Raw genomic sequence first — 15,013 nt, forward strand, 5'->3', positions numbered from 1 at the left:
TGTGAATCTGAAGCTTCTGTTGATGCCTGCAGAGGCCATAATCTCAGGATAATACAGGGGTCTAATATGTCCCCTGACATGTGTTCCTCTAAACCCCTCTTCTTTTAGCTTTAACATTCTCTAATCCTTGAGTAACTTGTGCTACTTCATTTATTACTTTCTGCCATTTCTTTCTCCACTCCTGTTCCACTTCTTTCGATAATTCTGTTCTTTTCAAGGAGGCCCAAGTGAGTTTTTAAATTTTAATCTGATTCTTAAATGGGTCCAGTTTTTCCACTAACACAGATAAAATTCCAGCTGCAGTCCTTTTTTTCCTTCCTCCTTTCCTTTCCTCTTTCTTTCTTTCCCTGTGCATTTGTTTCCTGACCAACTCCATAGATTCTCTCTTGAGAGGCTCCCATAGAGCCATTGTCTTGTTATACAAGAGCCATACCTTCTTCCCTACATATAATGTCTTAAAAAATCATCAAGTAAGTCCTGAAATGACACCAATGCCAACACCACCAACAATAATGGCTAATAGTTTACTGAGCCCCTACTATGCACCAGGCACTCTTCTAAGTATTTTATAGGTATTACACTACTTAATCCTCACAACAAGCCCTTGAAATGAGGACTATTATCATGCCCATTTTGCAGATGCAGAAACTGAAGAACAGAGAGGTTAAGTAACTTGCCCAAGGTCAGCCAGCCAGAAAGTGGCAGAGCCCCCTCTTGGCTTTTCACTCTTACATTTGCTCATGCTATGGTCACCTACCAGTCCTTCCATAATATAACACCCTTTTAGTGTTTGGCCTAGTCTTCTCTCAATGCTTTAAAATTGGGTATACTTTTAAAAAGCAAAAATAAAGATTTATAGTGGTCTATCACAGCTCATCCTAAATTTTGAACATAATTTCTTTTAATACAGCTATGTCTCTATTATTCCACAGGGAAGGGTATTAAAGTTAGAGTCTATAATTTTTTAAAGATAACCTCTATTATGAGTATAACTGGATTGCATGCTTACCAGGTTTTTCCACGTATACATTTAATTTAAATCCTTAGTTCCAAGTTAATTTTCACTGCCTAACTAATAAAATATTATCTGAGCATGTACTAAGGAATGAATTTTTGCAGCTTAGTGAGATAAGTCATTCATACTCTAACAAGGATATTTTAAACAGAGCTGATTATTCCTTCAGGAAAACCATATTCAGATCAAACTAATTTCCTAAATGACATAAAAGGAATGAGCAGCTTTGAGGTGTCTTATGTAACTGACTGAGTGCTGACGGCTCGGGACTAAATGATGGAATAACAGAGGAAAGGGAAGCTGAATCTTTGAAATGGTAAAAATGATCATTTAAAAATCACAGTAAATATCACCTGCCAGGTATTAAAATGATTAAAGAGCTTATTTTTTCCACACTCCTATTGTGATAGGTTTAATAAACAAATAATTTTAAGTACCCTAACCTGTTAAGCATCAGTAATTAGTTGAGAAAAACAAACACAAATGTTCTTGAAGGGAGAGCAAACCCTGAGGGAATTTAGTCCTCTGAAATTATGCTAAGTGTATACTGAAATCATTCTGGGAGACTCCTACCCCAAATAAAAATTCCCTTAAAGTTTTTCTCCTGTTTTCTCTCATACATAACTTCCATGACAGCTAATTGACAGGATTATTTGCTAACACAGGTGAACCTGGCAAAGGATAAAAACCACCTGGAATATTTTGGGTTTTCACTGTAAGAATTAAGAGTCTATGATACCTGTGAATAGGAAGGGCACCAGACTGGCAGGTATTAACTTTGCCACTAAGTATTTATGGGATTTGGTTTTGTCGCCTCACCTCTTTGAACTTCAGTTTCCCAATCTGTCAAATACAAAAATGAGAATTAAATGATGTCAAAGGCCCGTTCTAACAACTCCCAAGTTCTACAATTTTAAGTTAACATGGCTTTGAACACTTTTGCACAAAGAAGTCTCTAAAATTTAATCCTGTAAGATAAACTAAAAATATGTAGGAACCAGTGATATGGGGATAGGATATTTTTTAATATCTCCCAGTAGATAGTCCATTATTGTTAAACTAGTTTCTCTCTTGCACTTCATCAGTCACCATGGCTCCAAGAAAAGGAGCAGAGCAGATGTCATTACAAGAATGAAGAGGATATGGTACATAAGGAAATCTACTGTCACACAAGAAAGAGAAAAATCCATCTCTTACATCCCATAAGAGATGAAAGAAGAGAAGGAGACAGGAAGAAGTAATCAGACCCAGTGTGCTTACTTCCTGTGCCTTCTCAGGGTGGAAGCTAGAATTGGAGGTATATAGTTGAAGTATTCACACAGATATGGGGACGTCAAGAAAATGGGTTAGTGGTTTGCTTCCCTGGGCATGTCTGTGAGAACTCTAGGAACTCTGCTTTCAGCTTGATGGCATGTTCAACACGACACAGGCAACACTGGTAGAGGGAGGTAACTTAATAGATGAGCCTGAACCAAGTCTCCTGGCTCATCAAGGCCTACATGGGGTATTCTAGAAATTCAGAAGTTCCCACATGTCTCAATGAGAAGATAGAATGACATCGTGAGAATCAATGGACCTGCAGAGGCCTGAGGTCAGTAAAGAGGTTGCAGTGTATAGGGTAAATGGTTCAGTATGGACTTCAGTAAAGGAAACAGCATGACTTCTGAAAAGGACAGAAATGAGCAGTTTTACTTCTGAGGCTAGCAGTTCTGTTTTCAGACCATACCAGACACTTCATACTAGAAGACAACACAAGGACTGGCATACATGGCTCAGGGCCCTTCCCAGATGCCATGTCAGCCTTTCCATCCCTCAGGGCTGCTACTAGCCACTGTGTGAATTAGAAAAAGGCACTTCCTTTATCAAGACACTTTACTTCAACCTATCAGAAAACTGTCATAATATACTGGTTTTGTTAAAATAAGGCATCTTACTGCCACATGCCTGAGAATTGTCATAATAAACTTAAATCTAGGATGCTGAAGATGTGAAAGACACTCCATCTATGTATACCTTATACAGCAACCCTTTCCTCCCATAAAAATCTTGGAATGAGATGAAGGTGGGAAAATAAAATACGTAAGAGTCAGCATTTACCTATAAAGAAGATAACATGGAGACTAAACTAGAATAAAAATTACACAGGACAAGCTATGCTTTCTTTGTACATGTGAATTAATTGAGTTGTCTGCCATACCAAAATACAAACTCTTTATGCTGAAGGTTTTGTCTTTTCCTTTTTTTGGTATCTCCCGTAACACCTTATAAAGCAATGTACACACAGAAGGAACAAATAAATGCTTGCTAAATAAAAAAGTAAATCTTTAGAAAAATCAGAATTATGGATTCACTTATAATATATATAAAGCATGTAATTTTCCTTTTTCCACCTACAGTTATTTGAACCAAATCTACAATTTGACCCATTTGCACCTTGCTAACAACCAGAAAAATCTGCAGTTCTTTCATTGTTTTGTCTCCTTCCTCAAATTTCTTCTTGAAAAGGAAACTTATATCTGAGTTTCTCCATTCTCAGGACCAAACAGAGATCATCTCAAAATTACAGAATTTTTAAAAATTGAAAACAGTTTGTACCTCTTGGAGAGTGATGGAAATGTTAGCTATCTTGACTGTGGTGGTGGTTTCATTGGTGTATACATCTACCAAAAAATCATCAAATTGAACATCTGACATATGTGTAGTTTACTGTACAGAAGTCATACCACAATAAAGGTGTTTTTAAAAACTGAAAACAGGATTATGTAATCCAAACCAAATCCTTATTAAAAGGTGAGGAGACCCTGATACCTAGAAACGTAAAGTATTTTGGCTAGAGGCACATATCAAGTCAGGGACTCAAACACCCTACACAATCTGGTTCTGCCCCCCCACCTCCCGTCTCCCAAAATACACTTTCCCCCTCTAACCTCTACTTCCCTTATCATACTTTGTAACCATTTAATCATCTGTCTCAAACCTAAGACAGCAAGTGATCTAACTCAAAAGAGAAAGCAATCACCCAAAAATTTGAAAATCAGAGAATCTGTAAACTGCCAGTTTTACCATATCCATAAAATGATAAACAAAAGAGAGCGGAGAGACTTGAGAAAGGGTACTTTTTCAGCCATCACAACAACAGCTAGGGAATAAAAACCCGTTCTCCTTGGGGAGAGATTATGCTGAAGGGACCAGATATAGATACAGAAGATAATTCCCCTTGAAGTTTTTTCTTTTCCTTTGAGTTTGTGAGATCTAAAAAAAAATTTTTTTTATCGCATAAACAATCACAACCTCAATACACTTACGTCTCTCTTTTTCTCACATACTATTCCCCCAAACATTATATAGCCCACATCTTCAAAGAGTAAACTGACCAAAGGCCTGTTACATATTAACCAAAACCTTTTCAAGATTTAGATGATTCCTCTTAGACCATAATTAGGAACCGACTTCAAACTTCCGTTACCAAGCTCAAAGCTCGGTAAAGTGGATCTCCAAGGTGTGCAAATACCCTCAGTTTGACTAAAGGGCACAGAATCTCTAGCGCTCCCTGCAGCTCAGACTTTGAACCTACCTACCACACACACACACACACACACACACACACACACACACACACAAAACCCGAGTTATCGAAGATTGGCTACCTCACTCCACTTTTTTTTTCCGCTTAAAAAATCGGGTAAAGAGGGGGAAGGCTGAAACGGCGAACCGAAGGATTAAACACTACTCCCCATTACATCAGCAGCCCCCGCCCTTTCCTCCCAGCACCCCCTCTCCTAGAATCGTCGCTACGCACTAGCGCTCTCTTCGCCCACCCCCTGCTCTATTATATGCCCTGATACCTCCCCATTATCACCGGCCCTACCACACTCCCCTATCCTCCTTCCCCCTCCTTGGCGGGGGAGGGAGGAAACCCGAGAGAGGAAACAGGGCGTTGAAGGAAGGGACTTCGCGATAAGACCGGAGGCCCCATTGGCCCGGAGGTTGTATGAGCACCTCCCATTGGCTGCTTGACCTAAATCCCCGCCTCTCTTCTTCCCCGCCCATTCGCCCCTCCCCCCGCCGCCCCGCGGCCCTCCCCCGCGCCCCTGGCCAGCCCCGCGGCGGGGAGGGACCGACTGGGCGAGTGGTGGCTCCGGTGGTGTCAATGGCTCCTCCTGCCACGGAGCAGCAGCCGAAGCAGCGGCGACGGGGCTGAGGAGGAGGAGGAAAGGCTCCTTTAAGGAGGAGGAACGACGACGCCTCGTTTTCCCCCTATCTCCTCCCTTCACACTCATTTCCCCTTCGCCGAGGAGAGAAGGGGGGAGGAGAGAGAAGAGGCCGAAGAAAGAGAAAAAATTCCTCTCAGAAATCTCTTTCAGGGAGTGTGGGGGGGAGGAAGAGGGAAAAAAAGAGCCGGGCGCCCCCTGCTCCCTCCCTCCCTGCTCTCCCTCTCTTCTCCTCCTTCTCCCTTCCTCACCCGCCCGCCCACTCCCCCCGCCGCCGGAGACGCCGCTCGGGAGTCGGCGGGACCGGGGTCTGTCTCCTCAGCCGCCGACGCCGCGCTTCGCCTCGGGATCCCCAGGCGGGCGGACGCCCTTTCTTTCTTTCTCTTCGCCTTGCCCGTCTTTCTGTCTCCGTCCCCCGCGGCCGCCCCGCCCGGCGGCCTCGGCCTTCCCCGTGCGTCAGGCCCGCCCGCCTGGCCTCGCTCGGTGTCTGTCTCCGCGGGCCTTTCTCTTGACTGGGGGTCTCGCTTGCCCCTCCGCCCTTACCATCTCCCCTTCCCCTCGCCCCCTTTCTTTCCTCCCCCCTCTCCCCACCCCCTTCTCCTGCCCCGGAGCTCGCGGTGCGTGTGTGTGTGTGTCCCTCCGCCAACGCCGCCACCTCAGCCCGGCAAATGAACTCCGTCCGAGCCGCCAACCGGAGACCCAGGCGAGTGTCGCGGCCGCGCCCGGTGCAGCAACAGCAGCAGCAGCCCCCGCAGCAGCCGCCGCCGCAGCCGCCCCAGCAGCAGCCGCCGCAGCAGCAGCCTCCGCCGCCGCCGCAGCAGCAGCAGCCTCCGCCGCCACCACCGCCGCCTCCGCCGCTGCCCCAGGAGCGGAACAACGCCGGCGAGCGGGGTAAGGCCGCGCTCCGTCCCCGCCGCCCGCCGGGCTGGCCGGGACCCGCGGGGAGGGAGGCCGGGACGGGCGGGGGGCGTCCTGTGCGCCCGGGGGTGGGAGACGGAGGCTGAGCGGAGGCGGGTCCTCCGGTGCCGCAGTGTCAGCCCGGCCCGGGCCCCGACCGGCAGGAAAAGCCCCGGCTTCCCCACTCGCCCGGGCTCTCGCTCAGGCCGCGCTTTGTTTGGCTTCGGGGGCTCGGCACCCTCTCCCCACACCCAACCCTCTGGCTTCTTGGCTCGCTCGGGGACCCCGCAGGAGTCTGTTGGTGGGTAGAGGGAAAGCGAAGGGTGGGATTTCCCCCTTTTCGGCTCCCTTCCACGGTTTGGTCTCCCGTTTCCAATAGAAGGTGGGGGGAACGACTGGGAGTTATTGGGTGGTGGGGCTGGCTGGGGAACTTGTTTTCCCCCTTTTCTCTGTTAGCCTCCCCCTTCCTGTGGAGGAGGGGAGAGGGGGAATCGGAGTGGTCGGTGGTGTTGGCCGGGGAACTTGTTTCCCCCGCCTCCCCTCCCTAGTCACGGGGTAGGGGGAGCAGCGACTCCTCTCCCAACCCCACAATGTTTGCTGCGCAGTTTGGCTTTAGTTACAGAACCCCTGGGAAGTACCCGTTAAATCAAGACCTTGAAATAAATAAATATCGAATCCATCGGCCATTTCCAGCCCCCTCCCTCGCGTGCGGTGCAGTTACCCTTCCGCTCTATCGACACCCCTTCTCGCCTGTCCTCCCCTAGCATACCCCAACGCCACCGGGCTACCCTCCATCTCCTAGTGGGGTTTGAACGCTCCTTCCTTAGAATTGGCCCCTTGGGTGAGAGTGTGTGCGTGTGTGTGTGTTGTGTCCAAGGCCTAGTGAAATGTGTCAGTTGGACCCAACTGTGCAGCTCTGTCTGGTAACCACCATTGTCTAAGGGCTGAGGCTCCCGAGGGTTGGATTCTTGCTTTAGCAGAAATAATGTTCAGTTCTACTTTGACGATGTGGTTATTTTGGGAGGTTTAGGAGGTGGGGTGTTGCACCTCGGTCTCCAAACCTGACTATTCTCTTTATTAATTAGCTGCTCTCAGTGGTGGTGTAGGTCAGTACCATATTTATGTGTACGACTGTTGTTTTAAGGAGGAAGGGAATTGTTAGGAGACATTTTGCGTATTTTCGTTGGCAGATTAAGGTTAATTTTACGTGCGTTCGTTGTCACACCTCCTTTAATTAAGGGAATCAAGATTAAATGCCTTTTTAAAATTATACATTCTTTCCTTTAAAACTGTTTCATTGTTGAACAAAATACTTAAATGAAAGAGGGAGATGGTAATCTGAAAAATAGTTTAAAGGGTTTTCACTAGTTACTGTTACAGATAGTCCTTGTGAAAGCAGTTTGCTATATGTTGCTAGAAAGAATGTGATGTTTCAAGCCAGAGGTCTTGTGCAACATTATTGGTAAATGTGTTTTAATGGTTGTTTGCTACATTTACCAATTTTTTTGTAAATTAAAAATATTTGTAATTCCATCATTTCCTTTTACATGTGTATATCAGGGTTCACCTGTGTTCCATTCAAATAATATTCAGATCTCCTTTCAGAACTGGCACTATATATAATGGAGTTGACAGTTTTTTTAAAGAGAAAACAATGACACTGGATTGAAATCCTAGCATAATAAGAATTCTATTGCTAGAAGAGAGCTTTTTCAAGATGTACTCATTTGTTAATTACATTAACAGTGAATCAGATCCTTTCAGCCAAACTTATTTTAGTTTCATTTTTAAGTGTTTATTCTGAATCTCCTTTTCACTATTTATATGTAATTTCAAACTTAGTTGAAGTACTTATATCTTGGTCACTTTTCTTCATTTTCTTCATTTGTTTGAAATTATTAGCTAGTAAAGTCTATTTCCTTTTGCAGTAAAGTGGCTTAGCTGTTGGCAGTCACATGCCAGAGTGTCATTTTTCTTTTCATTGATATCCATAAACTGACTAAGATGTTCATGAATCAGAATTTCAGTATGTACCCAACCAAATGGTAAATCGAGTTCACTGTAGAATTGTTGCTTTGCTGCTGCTAGTAGAAACTGTTCTGGAGATTCTGTGTTGGCACAGAGGGGAAAAGAGCTTGCTGATTAGCCTTCAGGGAAAATGCTATGGGTCTTTTAGAGGGCAAATAAATGGCCTCAAAATGAATAAAACATTAAGATGAATTGAAAGGCTAAAATAAAGATTTTGCTAGCTTTATGTTTAAAAATGTCATTTTTTGAGAATTGGCGTTTTGATTACATTTTAAAATGTACAGTTCACGTAATGATTCAGAAGTTAACTAAGAAGAGTACTTTTTATTTTAAAGGTTTTGTGGAGTATGCAAAGTGTCACTATTTCTGGCTTGAATAGGGAAGGTTTTGTTGTTTGTTTGAAAATATGCTGCGTTTTATCATTCTGACAAGGTAATTAAGGAACTACAGCTAACGTGTGCGCACGTGTTTTACTTTTCACTAACTCTTAATGGATAGGTAACTCTTGCGTTAGTCTTGGATAGAGTTACATAATACTGGATCAGAAAACTTTCCAAGTAAGGAATTGAAGTGAGACTCACTGTTTTAAGACAATTTAAGTAAATTCATATAAAATTACTTATTCATTTCATATAAAGTTGGACTTTTGGCTTTTTAGTGGTAATAAAATAGTTACAGGATACTATTTTTTTCTAAGTAGAAATTCTGTCAGAACTGGTTTTTTGTAGCTGCTTTGCCCACAGGTTAGTCTAAAAACTTCCTTGACACCTCTTTTAAAAAAATGTTTGAATGTTTGTAATGGTCAATGTTTGAAGAAAAAAACCCAACCTTATAGAATGAAATCTTAGGACTTTTCAATGCCTTTCTTAGGGGAGACATTTTCTTAGACCCCACATTGGGAAATTATCAGCCTGGGTAGTTCGTGGAATGCTGTCTTCCCTCCTGTTATCTGAAAAGATCCACTGTCTAAAGATGGAATACAAATCATTAGCCTCTTTAGGTTTTTAACATAAATTCCTGAGTTTAGGATATCACATACCACTTTAAGCTAGTAAGAAATAATTTGTGTTCCACATAGGGACACTTTGATAATATATTCTAGAGTCGATGAAATTGAAAGTAGTGTGAGGTGGGATTTTTTAAATAATGTTTATGTTTTCTTTTAAAATCATAAAAGTTTAGCATTTGCAACTTGTTCTGCTGAACTTATCTTGAAATCTATTTGGTAGTCTTTTTCTAGAAGTATGTATGAGGAAATCTTACAAGTCTGCAGAAGTACTATGTATTCTGATCATTTTTAAGTTTTTAGTTGTTAAAAGTGATTACTTTGAATAGGTATTAAATGCACGTGACTTAAAATGCAAGTCCCTTTCCTACACCTGCCCTCAGCTACCAAATTCTCCTACCTGGAGTCAATCTATTGATTGATTATTATATCTATTATTAGTTTCTCATTTATTATGTTTTAATAAAAGAGGAAGCTTGAGTTCTGAAAACAGCCTTGAAATGGAAGTTCTGAAAAATAGGTGTAATATTCAAGTTATTGGAAAACATAAGATTGAAGTTCTGAAATTTTAACTGTGATTATAGTTCAAGAAATTTAATGAATAAAATACAGTAATGAATTTTGATGTTAATTTCTAATCTGAAATAATCGTATAGAGATCATATAGAATAAAAGTGTAATCAGTCTCTTTAATCCCATATTTTGGGATTAAAATCTCACCTATGATCCTGGAATTACAGGGGATTTTGTTTTTTGAGTGAACTTGTTAAAAAGAATTCAGTACATACAGAATTACATAAAATATTTTTAATGGAGGTACATATTTATTACATGCAGCAACCAGGAAACTCTTTAGTGTTCTAGTTATGCATGCTAATTACACTTTCTGTAGGGTTTTTCTAGCCCATAATACTTTACCTTCAAGTTCTTCTTACTGTTTACAGAATAAGGAACTTCTGCAGCCTTTCTAGATAGAAGAGTTCTGGGTAAGGAACATGATTTTTCCTCTTTTAGTAATTAAGTAATGTGGGTCAGTACTCTCCCATCTTGTGACTAAACCTTAAAAATATTTACATCCCATGAGAAGAGAGATGCCACTCAACTAACTGTGTGTGTGTGTGTAGCCTGTTTTCTCAATGCTTAGGAATTATTTGAGGGATAGAAATGGGATAGTGACAATGCTGATGTTAGAGTTCTGCTGATGAGACCTGAGGGTTGTCCCTATACTGCTTGTCTCTTTCTTTACTGAAAATTCTGGCAAACCCAAGGAAAGGTCAGACAGCTTGGAGACCTACCAGGTAAGGCAAAAACCACCAGTAGATCCTGACCTGTTAGTGAGGATCCCCGAATTTAAATTTGGCAGAATTCAAGGCTAGTGAGTATTTTCTTAGTTTTTTTTGTATTTTTTTAACTTTGAAAATAAACTATAGTAATGAGTTATTTCAACTTGTAGTCTCTTATTGTTCCCCCCCCCCTTATTCCTAACAAGTTACTCTTATTTTGTGTCTATCTTGTCCCACTGATCTCTGAAGGGTTGTCTGTTTTAGACTTTCCATTTTTCAAATTTATCATCCCTTAGACTTTCATTCTTGTCTTCCAGAGAACTCTGGTTAGTATGTAAGATTGTTAGCAAGGCACCCCCAAATTGCAGTTGTCACTCTCTGAAAATAAAATTACGAAGAAGCAGGTCACTCTCTCTCGCCTTCTGAGACAGCCTCCACTCTGTCTATGGAGTGTACATCTCTCTAAATAAATCTGCTTTTACTTAAAAAAAATTGTGAAGAACCAAAATATAAGGGGTGAGACAGCTGGGAGTAGTGTGATGGTAAGAGCTCAGTTAGAGCTGGCTAGACCTGGGTTGTAGTCCAAGCTACACCCCTAACAAGCTGTTTTGACATGGGGCAAGTAGTGTAACCTCTTCAAGCCTTACTTTATTATCTTTAAATTGAGAGTGGTTAACACTTGCCTTATAATAATTGTAAAGAGATAGTAAAATATCTAGCATATGGTAGATGCTCATTAAATATCAGTTCTTCTAAATATTGAAAAAAATAGTATGGAATGGAATCAGCCATTTATAAAACTAAACCTAAGAGATAAAATATGTATGAGTCGTTAAAGAGTTCCTGGTATACCCCAAAATGCAGTCTAGATGACATGGTGTAACCTCAGAGAAACTGATTTGTGGTTATAAATCACTAATCTTATACTTAATGAATTATAATATTCTTTGAAAAGAGAATAAGAAAACAGAAGAAATGGGTATTTGGAATAACAGTAAACATTGACTCTGTTTCTTCTTATGTACTAGAGCCTGTGCCAGGCACTTTTTTATATATACTATTCCTCTTAGCAGTTCTGTATGGTGGCCATTACACAGCAGTGAATATGCATAGTAAATAGCAGAGAAGAATTTCAGAATTGATTTATGTCACCTAGCCTTTCTATAAACAAGGGGAGATACTGAAATACATTTGGCACGGTATCTCCATCACTTTCAAAGAAAGGAATAACCTAGGCCGTGCAGCACATCTGTCCCCTGTCCTATCCCATCTATCCTGTTGGAGGCTGACACAGTAGTCTGATGCCAATGATTGTTAAATTATTTAGTTTCACATTTTCTAAGTAACTTTTTGATCATAATTTCACCTCATATAGATTTGTCTCCAAATGAGATTGCACTGATTGGCCTGCATGTTTTTCCAGCTTGTTGATGAGATCACTAAGCACTCATTGTACAAAGAAGGGTAGATTTCCCTTGAATTACTCATAAGTTATGAATAAAGGGTGTTAAGTCATTTTTTAGCTCATCATTATAGACTGGACTATTTCAAGAAAGAAAAAATGTGAGTTAAATTAGACTTCAGTGGTAATTTTGACAGGTTTGTAGACTATCTTTTTTTCACCCTAGCTTGGTTTCTACATGCATGGGGTTTTTATGTATGTTTGGTTGACATAAGAAATGTGCTTAAACTTAATCCTTAGAAAATAGGGAAATGAAACTAGCTAACTTCCTTTGCATAATTTATCTTAGTTGAAGGCAGATCTCGAAAATATTTACTTTACTTTGAAAATGAATGCATTGTGTATCTCTTTTATCTTAAAACACCCCAAATAAGATAGCATAATTAAAAGCAAATGTAAGTTGTATATGTTAGTTGCTTGTTCTCTCAATTTTAGAAAATCCAATTGTCAAATGTTCTGCCCTTCTAACACATGGAAAATTGTATGATTATGTTCAAAAAAGAAAAAATTATTAAGTCCTGTTCTTTCAACTGGTGGCTTATAAAAACAAGGTATACTTTCACATCTCATTAGAGATGAGGTAGCATTCATCTTTTTTATGAAGACAGCCTATTTCTCTATTTTCTCAAAGCTTAGAAATTATTTGAGTGATAGACATGGAGAAGAACATGTGCTTTTAAATCATTTTTCTGGTAACAGTGATAATCTTAGTTTCATTTTTTTCCCCTAGTGTACATTCAACACAGTGTACAGTGCTGAGTTGTGTCAGAATCTTTGCTGAAAGTTTGTGTGGAATTAACTGGCTACTTACATGAGTTCAGCTTTTGACATTAGTTTCTTTAGTACCATGTATCGATTACTGACCTGAATCAGTTTAGCTTTTGCTGGTTTGCTGACTCTACTTGGGTTTAGATAATGAGAATTCTTTTTGCACTCAAGTATTGATTTTGTGCCTTGCATTCATAATATGTAACCTTGTGTGTGTGTGTGTGTGTGTATAAGAACACAAGGCTCTGTGAGACTCTCCAATACTTAGGAGGTAGGGAGTGGGGAAAAGGAAAGGCCTATTTACCTGTTGTATTTTGAGGGTTTATATATATATGTATATATATGTATGTTATTTTATTGATCATACCTTTTTGGAAAAAGAAAACATACCAGGCTTTAAGGAAAACTAGAAGTGAGTAGAATTTAACCACGAAAGGTAGGAGTCATTCAAGTTTGTATCATGGCACAGAAGATCAAAAAAGACTTGTTTGAGAGAAATGGGGTTGGATGAAGACACTATTTTGAAATCTAATATTTTTGGCAAATTGATCATATGGTAAAGGAAATTGTGGAATCACTCATTTTCCTTCTTTATATAGAAGAAATTGCTTTACAGCTATATATTAAAAGTAGACACAGAACTGTGAATCACTATGTTGTACACCTGAAACATATAATATTGTACATCAGCTATACCTCAGTTTAAAAAAAGTAGACACAGAACTAATTTACAGTTGTTTGCGAATGACTGATAATCCTTTGAAATGCATTTGCAGTTTTAAGAAACTGATTATCAAATTTTGGTGTTTTAGGCCCAGTAAAGGCGATAGAGAAGTAAGCAATTTGGGTAGGGGGTGCTCCCTCAGAGGTAAAATGAGCACATCAGAGGAGGGAAAGAATGGAAGATTTTTGCAGGAATCACTTACCTTAGATATTTGTTTTTCATAGTCTTCTGAACATAAAATTTTTCTTAAAGTTTTACTTTTTTTCTCCCCCAAAAGAATAATTTTGAGTTGAAGATGGGTTTGGAGAGAAGGAAAAGAACTTAAACAGGTACATGTGGCAGTGTGCATGGGTCATTTAAATTAGCAATGGTCCACAGGGAACTACATTCAATATCTTGTAATAGCCTTTAATGAAAAAGAATATGAAAATGAATATGCATGACTAGGACATTGTGCTGTACACCAGAATTTGACACATTGTAACTGCCTATACTTCAATTTAAAAAAGTTGTTGGGCAATAAACAAGAGAAAAGATTCTCAACATTAAAAAAAATTAGCAATAGTCATTTGAATTCTAAACAATCTATATATAACTGTTTATATGTGTATGTACTATATATATACATACTGTTTGAATTGTAGAAATTTTTATTAGTTATTTTTAACTTAAGATTTTGGTGGAAGTATACAAGTATATAAATCATTGATAACACAGCTTGATGACTTTTCACAAAGTGAACATTATCTAGGGAATCAGTAATAGCTAGATCAAGAAAAAAAAATGCTACCAACATCTCAGAAGTACCTCCTGCCCCCCACCAGTGCCTTCCTAGTCACTACACCCAACCCTTTCTTCCTAACTGCTTGGATTAGTTTTACCTGTTTTTGAACTTTATGTAAATGTAGTCATCCAGTATGTATTCCTATGTGTCTCACTTAGTTTGCTTAATATTTGTATGTGAGTTTCATCCATGTTGTTGCTTGTAGCAATAGTTTGTTCATACTTGTTGCTGTATGATATTACATTGTATGAATAGAGTTGCTTTTGTATTTGGCGCCCAGGAATAGTGCTTCTGTGAACATTTTATATTTATCTTTATGAACACATGTACATCTTCCCTATAACATATACCTCAACATATACCATTGCTTATCTTTTAAAGGCAAAACTTCCATTTACTTTACAAGAAATGGAAGATAAAGCAGCTTTGAGACAGGTATGAATATGGCTTCCTATATGTTGTTAAAACAATTGATGATTTTATTTCAGATGTTAGTGTTTTCCTTAAGTCCTTTGGTACATCTGCTCTTGTTTGTATCCTTTAACAGTCTAGTTTTAGTCAGAAAGTTTGCCCATCAACTTAATATTCTTTTATTTTCCTCGAAGATCATAGGTTGAGTTATTTTGAGGAGAGGGGGAAATATTTTTTATATTTAGGAATTAAAAAAAAAAACTACTGTGGACCTTAATGTGTGATTCTGAGTCTTCATTCTAAAAACTTGTTTCTTTTTGCTACTGCGTAAATATTTTTGTCTCTTCATTTCAGTTTGGAACCTGTTTCTTACTACTTTTATGCTTACCCTTTTAACTCCTGTGAAAATATTTTGCTGTTATTT

The 15,013-nt window shown here is 39.8% G+C and overlaps 1 protein-coding gene across 1 annotated transcript in view; it reads left to right on the top strand.

Moving 5' to 3' along the window:
* Positions 1-5,099: 5,099 nt before the first annotated feature.
* FBXO11 (F-box protein 11) overlaps positions 5,100-15,013 on the top strand; it is a 78,991-nt gene continuing 69,077 nt past the window's right edge. Inside the window, exon 1 of the mRNA XM_072937769.1 lies at positions 5,100-6,117. Coding sequence (XP_072793870.1) covers positions 5,895-6,117 — 223 coding nt within the window. The 5' untranslated portion in view covers positions 5,100-5,894. The remainder of the gene's footprint in view (positions 6,118-15,013) is intronic.

The sequence above is a fragment of the Vicugna pacos genome, chromosome 15, assembly GCF_048564905.1.
Source record: "Vicugna pacos chromosome 15, VicPac4, whole genome shotgun sequence".
In the NCBI taxonomy this organism is placed as follows: domain Eukaryota; kingdom Metazoa; phylum Chordata; class Mammalia; order Artiodactyla; family Camelidae; genus Vicugna; species Vicugna pacos.